At 36.3% G+C, this 17,750-nt stretch overlaps 2 protein-coding genes, 2 non-coding genes and 1 pseudogene across 7 annotated transcripts; 1 reads left to right on the top strand and 4 right to left on the bottom strand.

Moving 5' to 3' along the window:
• Positions 1-651: 651 nt before the first annotated feature.
• On the top strand, positions 652-3,169 carry DES-1-LIKE (fatty acid desaturase family protein). Its single transcript, XM_086663322.1, has 2 exons — positions 652-1,108; positions 2,114-3,169. Exons 1-2 carry the CDS (start codon positions 953-955, stop codon positions 2,951-2,953), a joined length of 996 nt encoding a protein of 331 aa, XP_086519448.1. The 5' UTR covers positions 652-952; the 3' UTR covers positions 2,954-3,169.
• Positions 3,111-5,732, bottom strand: LOC147555660 (pentatricopeptide repeat-containing protein At2g21090 pseudogene; annotated as a pseudogene). 3 transcript variants are annotated; one of them, XR_015234942.1, is made up of 3 exons: positions 3,935-5,732; positions 3,607-3,843; positions 3,111-3,521 (listed from the first exon to the last, which is right to left on the bottom strand). The product of XR_015234942.1 is annotated as a pentatricopeptide repeat-containing protein At2g21090 pseudogene, transcript variant X3 (transcript). The 3 variants fall into 3 exon arrangements; XR_015234940.1 differs by having other exon boundaries at positions 3,111-3,843; XR_015234941.1 differs by having other exon boundaries at positions 3,607-5,723.
• On the bottom strand, positions 5,676-5,749 carry TRNAI-UAU (transfer RNA isoleucine (anticodon UAU)). The gene has a single exon. It is a non-coding gene; the product is annotated as a tRNA-Ile (tRNA).
• Positions 5,750-6,196: 447 nt separating this feature from the next.
• On the bottom strand, positions 6,197-7,369 carry LOC147555658 (uncharacterized). Its single transcript, XM_086663321.1, has one exon. The coding sequence runs from the start codon at positions 7,309-7,311 to the stop codon at positions 6,388-6,390; it is 924 nt and encodes a 307-aa protein (XP_086519447.1). The 5' UTR covers positions 7,312-7,369; the 3' UTR covers positions 6,197-6,387.
• Positions 7,370-17,643: 10,274 nt separating this feature from the next.
• Positions 17,644-17,714, bottom strand: TRNAG-GCC (transfer RNA glycine (anticodon GCC)). The gene has a single exon. It is a non-coding gene; the product is annotated as a tRNA-Gly (tRNA).
• Positions 17,715-17,750: the final 36 nt, after the last annotated feature.

Here is a 17,750-nt window from a genome sequence, read left to right as displayed (position 1 = left end):
AAGATCTGAAAACCAACACCACCACTGAAACACCACCAAAAATCAGAAAAAAATTTCACCACTACAAACAAGTCAACGGTTAAAGATAGAGGGAGAGAGACGAAACTCTTGCCGGATCTGGCGAGGGTTAACTAGATTGAACGATTAGAGAGAAAGTGAGACTTATAAAGAGGGAAAGATAGGAGAGGGAGAGCAGAAACTACCACCTAATTTTAAATACCACCACCTATATTGGTGGCGCCGACGAGTAATCGAGTGTTTCCTCCGTTGCACAACAAAAAGTAGAGGGAGAAAAGGTTTTTTTATCATAAATAAAGTAAAGTTAGAGTAGGCCCGTTAGAATCATATTGACAATTTAAAGATCGATATTTAACCTTTAAGAGCTCAAACTATCTTGAATCAAATTGTGTAAAAGAAATAACTTCGTTCTAGTACATACATGAAACCAGATGCAAAAGACAAATTTGAAAATTTGGAAAAAATATATTAGGAAACAAGAAAAAGTACGTGGACTCCAAACGGAAATTTTATGTGTCTTGCTCGAATTCGTGTCTTCAATGGGTTTTGATCCACTAAATCGTGAATCATCATTAAGTGGCTAATTTCTTTTGTTCCTATCATTACTGGTACATCAAAACCTCAAAAGCTAAAGGTCTTCCACCTCCTAAACTAACGGTTACAGAACTCAGTGACCGAAAAAAGAAAAAGGTGGCCCAAGTCCAGCCCTACAACACAAAAACACATCAGAGAGAGAGAGAGAAAAAGAGAGAGAGGAGGTGTGATTTGTGTTTCTCCTTCATCTTCGTTCACCGCTTGTTTCCCCCCATTCCCCATTATTAGCTTACAACCTTTCATAAACTACCCAGACAAGAGAAGAAAGAGAAAGAGATACCCAGAGAGAGAAAAGCATAGAGAGTCAGAGAAACCCAGAGAGAGAGTTAGAGAGAGAGAAATGGGATTCGAGGTAGAGAGAGAAGAAGGAGTAATGGCTACAGATTTCTTCTGGTCGTATACTGACGAACCCCATGCTTCACGTAGAAAACAAATACTCTCTCAATACCCTCAAATCAGAGACCTCTTTGGTCCTGATCCCTGGGCTTTCTTCAAGGTTCTTACTCTCTCTCTTTAAAACTTCTCTCCTTTTACTTGATTTATACTTGTTCTACTTCAAAATTGATAATGTGATTTATTTTCCTTCTATTTCAGTTTAGATCTATTGAACAATACAATTATCCGATTAAACAAATTCTTTTTTTTTTGTGCGGATCTTTCTAATCATCCTTATTCATTCTATCACTAATGTGAATCAGATTGGATCTTTTTTTTTTAAGAGAAGATTTATAGATCCAAAATCCATGGAATACAGGAAAATTTCGTAATTTAATTTAAATATTACTATAAATTACTTAGCAATTAAAAACTCAATTTTTACTTTTTTGATGTTTTTTTTTCTATTCTCTTGACTTTGATTCATGTCTAGTTTCTTTTTCATGAAAAGTAATCGGCCAAAGGGAAGTGAAAAATAGGAAGAAATCCAAAAAGAAAAAAACTAGAAAAAGTGAGAAAATGATTTCCCTTATTTACTAGAAAGTCTTGATTGTCAATGTCATTGGGTCTTATTTAGTATGCAAGGAAACTTAAAAACAAAGGAAAAGATAGGGTTTATATGATATTATGTTGAAGATCCGATTTCTTGTTGGTCATGCACTCATGCTTAAAATAGACTTGGGCTGCTCTTGCAAACGCGTGCAGACCTATGCGCAAATTTTATACAATACGTGTGGGCTTGTGCTGACCTTGTTCTGTGCAAAACCGTGCAAACTTTACACACGAATCTAAAGCCGTAATAGAATTTCTTGTTGGGGTTGCACAAACGTGTGTACAAATTTTACATAATATGAACTTGCAAACGTTACTATGTGCAAACCACACATACGGAGTTGAATCGCAAAAAAAAAATCGTTCCATGGTTTTTGTCAAAACTAAATTTGGCCTAGGGAGTTTTTGCTAATATTATCTTTTGTTTATGAATGTCTACCTATCTTTATTTATCATTCATGAACTTTGCTCTCATATTTGTTGATTCTTATTCATGAAATTCTGGTTTTTGCAGATAACTGTGGTTGTTTTGCTTCAATTATGGACATCTACTTGTCTTAATAATTCAAGTTGGTGGAAGATACTAATAGTTGCTTACTTCTTTGGCTCTTTTCTTAACCATAATCTATTTTTAGCCATTCATGAACTCAGCCACAACCTTGCTTTCTCTTCCCCAGTCCTAAACCGATGGTTAGGAATCTTCGCTAATCTCCCAGTTGGTATACCCATGTCTGTCACTTTCCAAAAGTACCACCTCGAGCATCACCGTTATCAAGGAGTTGATGGCATTGACATGGATATTCCTAGCCATACCGAAGCTCATGTCGTTACTAACATTCTCTCAAAATCAATATGGGTTGTTTTTCAACTCTTCTTTTACGCCTTTCGACCTCTCTTTCTCAACCCAAAACCCCCTGGAATTTGGGAATTCACAAACTTTGCCATTCAATTCTCTCTTGATGGAGTGATGGTTTACTTTTGGGGTTGGAAAGCTCTTGGTTATATGATTCTTTCGACATTTGTAGGAGGAGGATTACATCCAATGGCTGGTCATTTCATCTCAGAACATTATATTTTCCACCCAAAACAAGAGACATATTCATATTATGGGCCTTTGAATTTGATGACTTGGAGTGTTGGTTATCATAATGAACACCATGATTTTCCTAGAATTCCAGGGAGCAAGCTCTATAAGGTGAAGGAAATTGCACCAGAGTATTATGAAGATCTAACGTCTTACAGATCTTGGAGTCAAGTAATTTATATGTATATCATGGATAGAACTGTAGGACCATTTAGCAGAATGAAGAGAAAGGCATCCAAAAATGGAGGAACGACGAAGAAAACCGAGTAGAAGTTCTTTCTAATTTATTGTTTATGCTTAGCTTCTAAGTTTTGGGTGATTACTTGGTTTTTTTCTTCATTGTTTGTACTATTCTAGAGAGAAGTTTTTCTCTTTTTTGAGTCTCAAGAGTGGCAGATTCGATTTGTTATTTGGAACAAACATTGTATTTGACTAAATGACAGTTCAACTTTTTGCTATATAATATATGTTTGCAGATTATGAAAACGTCTCGATCTTCTTTAGTTTATGGGGTGAACCATAGGAAAATTACGGAGGGCCTCCTAATTCATGGTGAACTCACCACTAAAGAGCCAATGCCTCTTACACCTAATACATAGCAAAGACAAGCAACTAAACTTCACAATCACTCTATCGACCACAAGCCCTTTGAAAACAGCTTTGTTCCTTGCCTTCCAAAACGACTAGATCACTGTGCAGGCTACGAGTCTCCTCCACATGTTCCTGCCTCTCTTTAGAACCCTTGTAGAGTCGCACTTCTGAAGGAGTAAGAGCAAGTGACGAGCAATAACACGAGCACCTCCAAGCGGATTCGAGAAGAAACTCTCAATTTTCTAAGCTAAAGGACAATGAAGAAGAAGAAGATTATTCGATTTCTCATACTTTTCACAAAGAAAGCACCGGCTAACAAGAATACCACCCACCATTTGGGATCTTCCTGGGAGTTGAGGCTGACAAGCCATCCGAGCAACAAAGCAAATTATAGTCAGAGTCATAATACTAAGTAAGCGGAACGGTGTAGCATATGATGAAGCCTCCCTCCGGATCCGCCTTCCAGACAAGTCGATATCTGTAACTTGTACCGTGTTTGTTCAACTTCAAAGCCCCCGACCTCATCTGCATATCTTGCTCATATTGGACATGGGCATGAATCATCGAATCTGCAATCACCAATAGTAATGCTTTAAAAAAAACTTGTGATTCGGTAAGTGGATGACCCTAAGCTAATAGTTAAACATGTCCCAACTATACATCATGTAGCCGAACTGGGAGCAAGTTGGATAAGCTATGATCCTCTTTAGATTGTCAAGTTGATGACTCAATCCAGCTACCAGCCTTTTGTTTTCGAGCTCCCTTAACCGTCATCATCTTCCTCAGATCGGTTACTTTATTCCAACCTCCTTTATCACCATGAATCTTCGATAACAACGAATAAACAGCAGGATGATCTTGCTCCAATTTGTACATCTCTTCTGCAGCAAACAACCCAAGATCCAAACTTGAATGCAATCCACATGCTCCAAGTAAAGCTCCCCATATAACAACATCGGGCTCAAATGGCATCTTCTTAATCAATTCTACTGCTTTCTCCAACTGTCCAGCCCGTCCGAATAGATCCACCATACAAGCATAATGCTCTATCCCCGCTTTTATCCCATATTCTCTCTCCATCTCCTCGAAATACATTTCACCTTCTTTTACCAACCCACCTCGTGCACAAGCCGATAAAACATGAACATATGTTATTTCATCTAATTTAACACCAATGTCTTTCATTCTTTCGAATTCATTTAACGCTCTTGTTCCAAGTCCATGCCCTGCAAAACCTCCAATCATTGAATTCCATGAAACCAAATTCTTCTCCGAAATTGACTCAAAAACTTGGCTTGCTGCATTAATATCCCCACATTTTGCATACATATCGACAAGTGAACTCGATAATATTATATCAACTGGTTGCCCGGAGTTTATGATGTTTGAGTGAACTTGCATCCCAAAGGTTAGTGACGAAGAACCTGCACAAGCACTCAAAATACAAGACAACGTAAATTGATTGGGACAAAATCCTAATCTTCTCATCGAAACAAACAACTCTAACGCTTCTATAAATCGATCACTTCGTTCGTACCCACTGATCATTACTGTCCATGTAACAACATTCTTTTCTGGCATTTTGTCGAAATAAATTCTAGCTTCATCAAGCTTCTTATTGTAAATATACCCATTAACCAAACCAGTCCAAGATACTACATTTCTCTCTGGCATCCATTCGAAAGCTCTACGAGCTTCCTCAATGCAACCCATATTCATATACCCAGAGATCAATGAGTTCCACGACGTGACATCTTTCACGGAAATCTCATCGAAGATGCGAGATAAAGTGATTTGACATTTTAAATTCACATAAGCACCGAGCAAAGCAGACCCAACAAACACACTAGTGTTAAATGCTAAATGAACTACCCGACTATGGATCTGCGAGATTAAGCCATGGAAACCCGAGTTCGATATCGAAGTAATTACAGTTGATAAGGTGAATTCAGTTGGTCTCAATCCAATTGTTCCCATTTGTATAAAGTACTTAACCACTTTTTCTGAATCATTTAGCCGTTGAAACCCCATTAACATAGTATTCCATGAAACTACATCTCTTTGAGGCATTTGATCGAACAAATCTTGAGCATTTTGAATTTGTTCACCTTTGATGTACCCACCTATCATTGAATTCCAAGTAATTATATCTCGAGTGTTTGGATTTTCATCAAACAGTTTTCGTGCGTCAATTAGACGACTATTTCTAACATTTTCATTGATCATTCGATTCAGGTAAATTGTCGAATAAGAACAACCATGAGTAATGGTTGATAATCTTCTTACTTGCCCTAGTAGGACCATTGTTTTAGCAGACAAAACAGTCGAAATTTTAAGCCCTTAAAGCACTATTTTGTAACTTGTCAAAATAGTGAAAACAAAATTGAAAGTTGGATGATTTTGGTCTTGGCGGGGCTCGAACCCGTGACCTTCGGCTCATAAGACCAACGCTCTAACCAACTGAGCTACAGGACCATGACATTTTTTAAGAAGTACTTACCCTAGATGATGTCAGCCTAACACGTGTAGAACCAACATAACACGGGTAGAACTAGTCTAGAGCGACTTTGTCGGGGCGCTCCTGAGTAATTGAGACACAACTTAAGTATACAGACATTCGCCTTCACCCCGCTACTAGACACAGGCTAGACTCGAAAAGTGACCACCTTATAATAATTAATGGATATACAATAGGTTAATCCATTATTTATTAACGGTTGTTGTAAAGATATGGTTTTGGCCCTTCAATACGAAACAAAAAGACGATAACCCACTAAGATCGGTCTCATATTCTCATACATGTTTCAAGTCTTTGCTCTCTACCCCTCTTTCACTATTTCCCTACAAATTTTTCTAATAATACCCAACCTACATGGGGAGAACGATTCATATATTTGCACCGATTACGTCATGAGATAGATAGAGTTAAATGTTTATTTGACTTATTATTTGATGATCTTATAACATACAAAGAGGAAGATAATAACATATCATGATTGGTGCTTATTTTATGCATTAGTTTAGCTCTAACACATACAAGTACTTGTGGCTGGTTATTTTTCTTAGTCACCTTTTATTTAACCATGGTTCATGGATAGGTTCAAAGTTCATCTTCATGGATCAGTATGACCCGATCCAGATACTGCACCAGATTTCCTTGTCATTCCTTGTGGATCAACTTGCTCGCCTGGCCCATGTGATACTGCACTAGCTTTAGTGCAAAATAGACCACAAAATGTGGGCAACCAATCAGTAGTTGTAGGTAGTTGATGGGTATGACCCGAGTCTGAGGACGCTTCGACTTCCACCATGGTTCCATGTTGATCCAGTTTGTCACCTGACCCATATGACTTGACACTAGATTTTGTGCAAAAAAGAGTACAAAATCCTGGCAACCAATCGCCAGGTCCTGGTGCGGGTGCAGGAGAAGGTCCTGGTGCGGGAGCAGGTCCTGGTGCGGGAGCAGGTCCTGGTGCGGGAGCAGGTCCTGGTGCGGGAGCAGGTCCTGGTGCAGGAGCAGGTTCTGGTGCAGGAGAAGGTTCTGGTGCAGGTGCGGGAGCAGGTGCTGGGGCGGGTGCGGGTGCAGGCGCTGGTGTCGGTTCAGGCTTGGGTTCTGGTGCGGGTGTTGGTTCAGGTTTGGGTTCTGGTGCTGGTGCTGGTGCTGGTGAGGGTCCAGGAAATGGCCAAGGAAATGGCCAATGACTTTTATAAGGAGACTTATAAATACTAACTTCTTCGTACCCGGATCCAGTCTTAGATACATGACCCTCGCTGCTTATAGCCCGTTTTCCTGAACCAGATTCGTGGCTAGACCGATCGCCTGACAACCCACCCATTATGAGTCCATGTTCATGACGGGCATCAGAATTTTGCATACCACCATCATCTCCAACCCCGATAAGACTTTCGATATCCATAAGTACATGACCATGGTTATTTTGTGTGGTTTTATCCATGATTGTTCTGTAAGCAAAGCAAGAATTGATAGTTAGTGAGAGAAGGAAACTCACATAAACCCATTTTAATGAGGCTGCCATGTTTCTACTGCTTTTACTAAGTTGGTGATGTACATATGAAGTTCTATGTACATTTATAGTAATCAAGAGTAAAATAGAATATGGTTTTTATTTCTTAAGATGGTTAGTTTGTTGTAAAAACATCAAATGCATTTTTCTTATAAACCGGATTGTCATGAATCGTATGATCCCAGCTTCTACCAACATTAATTTACGTGTCCTACTCTCTGACTCCCTATGTAATGGCTTAAATTTCATTAGTCACATCATTTCAATCTACAATTGGAACTACTTTTACGCCGTACATTTCCAAGTGCTAAACTCAAATAAATTTTGTTCTTTCATATGTGACAAATTTTAATTGACATTCTCATTCTTAAATCATCTCCAATGCAACAGTGGAGAAAATATCTAACAATCGTATGTGTCATTAAAAAGTGATGCCTACGAGGCTATTTATATATAGATAATTTAGCGAAAAGGTTTTTCCAATGCAACACTTAAAAAAACTCTAAAACTTATATTTATGCTATAAAATTAAATGACTTGATTTATTAGAATGGGATTCGTTCATAATAGTAATTAGGCAGTTCTAAAAGTATTAACCTGAACCACATAATACTCCTCCGCTCGTGGAATCAAGTAAAACTTGTGGAACACCGTGAATCTCTATAAAACATTATGATTGTTCCTAAGGTATTATTGTGACACCCCGTGTCCCAAAATAGACATGATCACGCCCCAGCAATTCACAAACGAGATAAACAAATCCGGCAGAGTCTTCTATGTAAATCAAACTGGTCGCACCTGTAAAAATTGTCATGTAAACCATACATTTGCATAAACAAAGAACAAATTATGGAGTGGAAGCTAAACAAACTCAACTTACCCAAAACACAAAAAAAATAATAGAAGCCTAAAAAACATTGATACAACTTGTATACAAGTCTAAGTGTTACGTATATACATATCCGAGTTTGATTTCTGCAATAACTACATAACTTTAAAATAATGAAAAGCGAATAAGCAAAAAACCAAAGAAAACGACGCAACGTCACTAGCCTCGTCAAACAAGATCACTGGTTGGAATACATACTCCGCCTCGAGGCTACAAGAAATACCTGCACACTGACAACTGGTAGGGGGTCTGAATACTCACTGACACGAGTTATTATGGTGGAAGACCAATCCAAAGTCCATCACGTTTTCAAAAGTTCATTTAATAAGTTGTAAACATCAAGACAAAATGATATATTAAACCAGTTACCACATATACTATTACAAAAAAATTTCCTTACATTTAGCAAGCAATAACAGTGATTTGCTGCCCACCCATGGTGCGATCTCAATTAAGATTTAAGAGAGAGTACCTCAGAAGAATCTATTCCGCGTTAGATAGTACCGTCCCATTTCGGCATTAGCTAATGCACTAGCATTTTCTCGAGAAAGAGACTTACCCCTAGCCAATAAGTCCCTCTCCCACCAAGGGGCTCTGGAATCATTGAAGAGTTTACCTCATGATACATATATACCTTAAGTGCCTAAACACATTTTTAATCAACGAGTTCGAATAAGAGAGGCGTCCCCCAATATCCATGGAAGGACTTGAATATTATCTTCGGTACCCTATCATGCATCTAGTGTGATCTTTCAAAATCCCTTTACATGCATATATCAAAACCAGTATTCTCATTCATTTCATTATCTTATCAAACACGTAAATGGAACGACCAAGAGTCATATCACACACAAAGTAGAGGGATCCCAATCAATGTCACCTCTCAGGCGAGCGGTCAGGGTGTATGACCCTGAGCCTTGAACTAGAGGCACACGCATTAATAGAGAGCGAGTGGAGCACTTCACACCCAGGGGTCTCATGACTAGTGTCGCACCACCTCACCGGTTTCACATGGATTACGCCCATGTCGATAAGTCGTCCTAACCTCAATGGCTATGGGCTCCTAGGTTGACATAATCTGAAGTCGGGTATATACAAGAAAATTCCAAGTAGTTCACAATCATAGTATAACAGTTCAAAAGTATTTCTCGTATCACAGTAAAACCATTCCAGCATATTTCAGTTCATCACGTAAAATCGAGTTTCATGCTACCTGAACTCTAGTTATAATGACGCACAAAATTATAAGACCTAACACATTTCATTACCTATAAAACCATGATAGACAAAGGATTCAGAATCCTACCTCAGTCCTTGCATAATCAAAGACCTCCCGCCTACCAGACGAGTTTATTCCTCCATCATCACTCGCATACCCTCGGATAAAGAAGAATAATCAAAAACACTGAATGAAAACATTAGGTTCTTATACTAAAAACATTCGTACAATCAAAAGAATAATTAAAAGAAATAATACAAATTTAAAAACACAAAAGCAAATTCGCCAACTTTGGAAGATTTCGATAAGTATATTCGATTTCTGATCGATCTCTAACTTTCATACTCATGTTCACTGAATACCTGAAATGCATACAAACCAACCAACCGACTTCTTATAAACTTTATTTTATATTTCAGAGTCTTCATAAGCTGACAAATCATATAATGAACCCCATCACATAAATCTATAACTGAAACTGTTCATTCACGTGAAATATGGCAAAGTTCGGGTAACCATCTCTATTTCAATTCATTCTCAAAACTAGTATAAATATGAAATTCGAGCACTAAAATAATTCGGCAACACCCCGTGTATATATGGATACTCCAAAATAGCCCATAATATCCTAAACATGATCCTGAACATAAATCATTCGATTAAACTAAAGAATAACTACTTCAAATTATGAAACCAAAAGAAATTAGACCCAACTATGCAGTTATCGATATAACTATTAAATAACCATCAGATATATGAGGTGGCAAGGGTGGGTAACGCGTAAACTCCAGAAAATTTGATGATTTCTACAAAGGACAATGCTCTAGGCGCCCTCCCATCTTCTATTGTTCCTGGTCGTAAGAAGGTTGTTTGGTACCTTTCCAACCAAACAGAAGTGCTTTTGGGTGCCACGTGTTGCCATACAAAGTGGTCAGGTAAATTATTTTGTTCTAAGTCCTCAACTTATATATACCTCATAAGCAAGTCTCACCACATTTATATCCAGCTAGTTCAACCCCTATTAGTTATCTTTTGACCTCCAGTTTAACATTTTCTTTTCTTCTTCCTCCTACAACCAACCATGAAGAATGTATATGGTCCCTCCTCTAACTTTCGTCTTCTATATATTTAACCGAAAAACATGGGATGTTACAATTATGAACTGTCTTATTTCAGATCTTCTTTTATGAAAACTCATAATGATGGAGACCATCCTTAGCCGCGTGGGCTTCTCGGACATCGCAAAGTCGGGCATCACGGTGAAGTCACTTACATTTAGGAATTTCGTATTTCCAAGTTTATATATTTTATTTGTTTAGGAGTTTCCAAGATTACAATTAGTATCAATCAAGGAAACTAGAGTTTAGTTATTATCGTATTTTTTATTTCGTGTTTATCTAGGTTTGTCTAAAATTCTATATAGAGTCTAGGTTGTATTTGTTATTTAGATATTAGAATATTATCAATTGAGTTTATTACTAATCAAGTTTGTCATTTTATTCGTTATTTATCAGTTTATTTAGTTATTTTCATTGTATTAATGGTGGATTCCATTACTTTAACGATTCCGCAACAATCTACATCAGCTGGTATTCAGAGCTTGAAGAATATGGGAACAAAAGATGATTTTTTTATGGATGCATCTCTTCTTGAATGTTGGAAAAAATTTCTATGTTTATGTTGGGATCCTATTCGAGATGCACGACAATTTTATGTTGATCGAGAAGATGAGAGAAAAATTAATAGAGTTTCTAAAGTTCTACTCTTCGACAATCAATGTCACATAGATTTCTGGATTCAACACATAGAGAATTTTTTCAGAAACCAAATGTTCATGCCAAAGATAAAACTTTTCTCGTTGAACAGTCTAAGAGAATCTATGAAAATTTTAACGAGATGCAATGGGGACTCGTTGATCAAGGAAAAGATATCATAGATGATTGGGCTCAATCGAAAAGTATTTTCGGGTATGTTTTTCTTCCTACAGATGAATGTTTATCTTATGTTGAAGCAAGAATTGAATAACGAAAACTATTATCAAAAATTCCTTCGACCACCGTGATCGATATTGTTGAAAGAGAGGTTCTTGAAAACAAAAATACTAGTTTTTCAATGACGAGGGAAGAAAAATTCGATGAAACGAATATAGAAGAAGAAATTTAATTGAATAACACAAGCCCGGACAATTTATTTGGTCCATATATAATCCAGGGGAAAGAATTAGTAGTTTCGAATCATAAAATACTTCCTAGTCTATCTTTATCTTCACCCATTTCGACCCCTAAAATTCAGATAAACCCTAGGAATCTAGTTGAAAATCCTAGTTCAAAAAACATATTCAATGAAAACTCTAGTTCAGAAAACCAGTTTTCCGAAAACCCTAATTATCTTGTATTCAAAGAAGTTTCTGGTCTAGTTCAATGTAATATTGGGGATGAAAATAACGTTATTTCTTCATCCAAAAAAGTCTCTACTATGGATTGTTGTCAAATCTTGAAAAAACTGGTATTGTTTTGGAATGTAAAAGTGGGTGTATTAATGGAGTCTAAGGTTTCTAGTAATGGAGATGAGAACCTAGGACCGATATTTAGTTATGGAGAGAAGGGGAAAGCTAAGTTTAATGCAGCTTTGCATCATTATGTGGGTGTTCAAAATTTTTATAACTTTACAACACGAACAAGGCCAGAAGATGTTGTAGAACCATCACCTTTTACAGAAGTTCGATTTGATGCAGATATTGATACCGAGAAGTTCATGTTCCCTCTTGCATCAGCCTCTTCTCTCAAAGAAGCAACGAAGATGGGTGTAGAAGCTAATGCCCATCACCCGTTCGATATGATGTTTCTTAGAGGTTCTTCACCTACTCAATTATGTCGATTGAAGACAATGGTCCTTACTAAACGACACAATTGTGCCGAAAAAACGATGATTACATGTGGTGACTTTTTTCATGTAATTCCTAACTTGACATATTATGATCAATATTTGGTTTATAAGCATCACCAAGATGAACGTGGGAAGATTGTTAAAACAATGAAGTGGTTGAAGAATTTCAAAGGTGTTCTTTCCATCAAGAAGGATGTGTTAATCTTACTTTTTTATTTAAGTAAAAGATGACGTGTGAGAGAGAAAAACCTAGGATGTTTCTCCACAATTGTTGATTTTGCGTGCATAATTGCATAAAGGATTTCACATTATAGTTGGTAATTTGGTCCATCATTGTCTTCTTCTAATTTTTGAAAAATTTCGTGCAAAGTGGGAATTAAGGATCGCATTGTAGAGTCTCACTCGAGGGCAAGTTCGTTCTCGGACGGGGAGTATGATGGAGACCATCCTTAGCCGCATGGGCTTCTCGGCCATGGTAAACTTGGGCCTCACGGTCAAGACACCTAGGTTTAAGAATTAGGTATTTCCAAGTTTAGGTATTTTCAAGTTTAGAAGTTTCCAAGATTAGGATTTGTATCAATCGAGGAAACTAGAGTTTAGTGATTATCGTATTTCCTATTTCGTGTTTACCTAGGTTTGTCTAAAACTCTATATAAGAGAGTCTTGGTTGTCTTTGTTATTTAGATATTGGAATATTATCAATTGAGTTTATTATTAATCACTTTTGCCGTTTTATCCGTTATTTTATCAGTTTATTTAGTTATTTTATCATTGTTTTAATGGTGGATTCCATTACTTTAACGTTTCCGCAACAATCTACATCACATAACCTATTTTTCAACAAAAAAAAATTCATAACGTATTATAAATAGCCATAATGCATTATGACAAAGTCTTTTCTTGTTCTTCAATTCGAACACAAAATCGTTTTTCTTTCTAAACCAGTTTTTTTTTTCAACGCTTCAATTGTTTATAAGAAGTAAGATTTTATCGTTAATTATTATCAATGTCATTTCTAGCAAGAGATTGAGATCGAATCTAGAAAGAAATTAAGCTTCAGTTATAGTGTCTCTCTCTCTATAACAATAATTTTACATGTATCAAAATCAATTTCGTTGTTGTTTGGCGAATATGTTCGTCCACTTATAGTATTAGATATTTTGAAGGCTATGTTTAGTTTCACAAAAAAAAAATTATATTTTACTCTTGATCGAAACAATCAAATTTTTTCTTAAGATTTTCTTTCTCTCTTTAAAAATCTCGTAGTTTTCATAACACATTATAAATTAGTATTATACTGCCTAAATAATTGTTCATAATACGTTATTTTTTCATACACTATTTTTCAGCATGTTCTCGCTATTTCTGTCATTTGGATCTTCGGTCTATTTTTAGTCGAGAAATTTAGTCGAGAAAAGATCCCCCACTCATTTCTGAATGAAAAATAGAATTTTGACGGAAATTTGTTACTTGTCCTCCAAATAGTTATGTTTTCATAGTGGATACACAACCAGAAAGGCCATGTGTATGTCAACTACTCTCGCTATGATGCTTTTGGACAGAAAACCTAAAGTTGTATGTTTGACCATTAGGTTGGCTTGGAAGAAAGACAACCTGGATCTACACATTAAATTCAAAGTTTACAATTAACAGATGGATATGTATGTTGGAATCCTTTTTTTTTTTTTTTAAAGTGAACCACATTCCACTCACTAAGTAGATTCCACACCTCAACAAAAAAAAAAAAAAAGATTCCACACCTTCATCAACAAAAAAAAAAAGATTCCACGCCTTCAACAAAAAAAAAAGAGTAAGATTCCGTCAAACTATCGATTCACACCACTCTAAATAGATTAGAAAAATAGCGTGAAAACTAGATTTGTATGTTGCTAGAGTGTCAATTCATTATGTCATATACTCATATGCACATTTAAGAGGAAAGCAGTGTTTTCGCTTATTGCAATGATAAAACTATCTATTCTCTTTAAATTCCAAGTGATTCCGCTCTCTTTTCATTGGAACAATAACTTCAACAAGAGATGGAATTGCAAGTAAAAGAAAATGAAAAGATAAAAGGGAAATGGATAAGAAACATGCTAAATGCAATGATAAAAGTGACGTGGGTGGGTGGCCTTGATCGATTGGGCCATTTAAGGAGAGAAATGACCTAATCACTTGGAGCGATGGAAATCAGCTTTGAGTTATGGTCTCTTCTCTTTCTCGAGCCATTTACCACTGCTTAGAACAAAACTTTTGTCCCCTTTTGTAGATGTTAAATGCTTGCTCACTTTTATTTTTATGAGAAAAATGCTTGCTCACTCGAGCGTGAGTAATACAGTGAAAGAAATTTCGTGTAATTGTTACTATTTTTACTCATACACTCACATTGAACTTAATTTGGTCAGTGACTTTGACCAAGTTAAAGTTTGACTCACACTCACATTCCGACAGCATCGACGAAGATTGCCCGTATTATTAGTAGATGATCTGACCGGCGGAGTGAGACTTGCAGGTCAGAGTCAATGTGAGTGTATGACGATAAAAATAGTGAGTATATATAACACTTTTCCCCTTCATCAAAAAAAAAAAAAAACACTTTTCCTTAAAGTGATGTGTACGTGTAACAGAGTCGGATCCAACTAAATATATATATTCCAATGCGGTCTTTATAGTTTATATTAGAAGACAGAAATTGACTTCACTCAGAATCAGCTTCCTAAGAAAGAAAAGAAAGCATCCCCAAAAGAAAGAAAGCTGAAGAAGATAAAGAGATATTCTGTAACAGAGCTAGTGAGAGAAAGAGGCAACTCCAAACTCCTACTCCTAACCCTAAACCTAGAATTGTTTATTCATCATCAGAAACAGAGGAAGAAAGAGATGGCAGATTTTGAGAAACAAGTGAAGGAAAGAGCAAAAGAGGTGAAATTATTCTTCAAGAAAGGAGTTCAAATTGTGGGGAGTTCTTTAAAAAAAGGATGGTATAAGGTTAAACATATCAGGGGTTAGATTAATTATTAGAGATCCCCATTTCTGATTTCTTTCTTGATTTTTATTTAAAAATGCAAACCCCTCGAGTCTTTCTGTTTTATTTTTCTCCTTTGTTGTCAAATCCTCAGGTAAATGGTTGTAATTCCTCTACTTGGATATGGACTTCAATGAAGTTTCTTGTTTGATGATTTTTTTTTTTAGTCTTGCCAACTTTACAAGTGAAGGAAATTACACCAACTCTTAGATACAATCACAAGTAAATTAGGAATTACAATCAAATAGGAGTAGTTTCAATTGGGGGTCGCCTCAGGGGTCATTAACAATCTTACAATAATCTCTTGATTATGGTATATTCTTTCCTTTATTACCTCCATTTGGGCCTGAGCAGTCAGTCTTATTCTTCTATAAAATGGTAGCGGCTATAAACACTCGATTAATTGTTGTTAGCACTTGGAAAGGAGATCGGTCAATCTCCTTTAACCCCAAACATTTATTGGCACTAGGGCGACCCGTCCCAAACCCTAAGTTTAACCCCAAACATCTATTGGCACTAGGGCGACCCGTCCGAAACCCTAAGCAAGTTGTTGGACTAGGATTAATCTGAAAAGTTTCTGACTGTGATCAGTCTGAAAAGTTTTGGACTGGCCCAGTCTGAACCCTTGCTTTGAGTTAGAGACTAGTAAGTTCAAAATTTGCTTAAGGTCTCAGACTGACCAGTACGAAACCCCTCGACTGGTCTTAGTTTGAAACCAATCAGAGAGTAGGGTTACCGAGAGTATAAATTAGAGGTCAAATGGCAAGTGAAGCCAATAGTGAACTAGACAACAGAAACAGAAGTCCGATCAGAGTTCGGATGGAGAAGTTATGAAAGAAAGAAATCGAGGGACATATTGGTATTTGCTGGAAATTAGAGGATGTCGAGTCGTCGAGAAAAAGATGAAGTCACCCCTTTAGTTTCTAAATGAAAATCTAAACCAAACCCAAACACCACAAGGCCCAAAAAATAGAATGAACAAATTTTGAAGTCTGTGGCCACCCCCTCTTTTATGGCTTAGGGCTTGCGATTAAGGGTTCGTTTGATACGTGTGAAAATAGGGTTGGAAAAGTTGTTCTCATAAGAAGATTGGTTTTCTGCGTTGGGCAAAAAAGATATGAAAACCAATTTCACATGGTAAAGAAAAGGTGGAAAAAAGTCATTCTCAACTCAAGCAACAAATGTCCACCACCCTCTGGTGTAGCGGTAGGTCATCCTTCTTAAGTCCATGAGGTTTCGAGATCGAATCTTGGTGGAAGCAGTTTATCCCAAAATTTATCTCATGTAATCTAGGCACTAATAAAGTAGTTGTTGTCGAGCTTTAGGCCTCTTTGTTCATTGTCGGACTAGGCCTCTTTCATTATTAGTTTAACTTAGGCCGTTATCGTGCTTATCACATCTTGATGATGTCTCAATGCCTTGTAACGACTGACATAGATCATAGTGGATTTCTCAAAAAAAAAAAAAAAATCAAGCAACAAAATGGGTCCTTCTAACATAAAGAAAAGGTGACGAAATGAGTGAAAACCCCAAAAATCTAGACCCTAATAAGAAAAAAACCCACTCAAAAATAATAATGTCAAAAAACCCCATTTTTAAAACATTTTTCAAAATGTTCACAACATATGTAATTATGTTGTTAACAATACAACATATTTTTTTCATAATTCTATTTTTACCCTTATATGTTGACAACATATATCATTGTGTTGTTATAAAATGTTGACAATATCTATAATATTGTCCCGACTTATTATAAAATGTAGGCGTCATATATAATTATGTTCTTAACAACATATATAATGTATTAGTCAAAATATTATTTGTTTGTTAACGGATTTGTTAAATACAAAGGATAATATGCATAACATTTTAATTTTTGTAAAGGACAAATAAAAAAATGCTTTAGTCTTTATATTTATGTCGAAAGCAAAATAAAAAATGCGGAAACCATTTATTTTTTCACAAGACAAATCGGAAAATGTTGTAGCCAAAATGTTTTTGTTAGTTTGTCTATGTAAAATGCAAAAGAAAAAAATGCGAAATATTTTGGCAAAAAAATGTCTAAGCAAAAACAAATTTGCAAAAATATAGAAACTGTTGAGACAAACTAAGATTTGTTCAGAAATTTACAAAATTGTCGAGAGCAAATCAAAAATTGTTCAGAAATGTTCAAAATTTTTTTTTACCTACTGGGTTTTTTCCTCATTATTATTTAGTATTGGGCCTGATTCTCTTTAACTTTCCCATTTTGGGCCTTATAATTACCGGCCCCACAATTTAAACATGTATACTCTGCAATGGAGGAATGCAACAAAAAAAGAGGAATGCACCAGCCGGGAATCGAACCCGGGTCTGTACCGTGGCAGGGTACTATTCTACCACTAGACCACTGGTGCCTTGATGTATAAAAAATGTTAGTGTTTTATTTTAAT

This window comes from Eschscholzia californica, unplaced genomic scaffold (assembly GCF_041429995.1).
Source record: "Eschscholzia californica isolate CP2 unplaced genomic scaffold, dmEscCali1.0.p SCAF_2, whole genome shotgun sequence".
In the NCBI taxonomy this organism is placed as follows: domain Eukaryota; kingdom Viridiplantae; phylum Streptophyta; class Magnoliopsida; order Ranunculales; family Papaveraceae; genus Eschscholzia; species Eschscholzia californica.
The sequence above is the reverse complement of the archived record's forward strand: the minus strand, read 5'-3'. Positions and strand labels throughout refer to the sequence as shown.

Coding starts and splice junctions, on each gene's coding strand:
- DES-1-LIKE (XM_086663322.1), top strand. CDS start 953: ATGGGATTCGAGGTAGAGAGAGAAGAAGGAGTAATGGCTACAGATTTC. Junction 1,109..2,113: donor ATCCCTGGGCTTTCTTCAAG/GTTCTTACTCTC, acceptor TGGTTTTTGCAG/ATAACTGTGGTTGTTTTGCT.
- LOC147555658 (XM_086663321.1), bottom strand. CDS start 7,311: ATGGCAGCCTCATTAAAATGGGTTTATGTGAGTTTCCTTCTCTCACTA.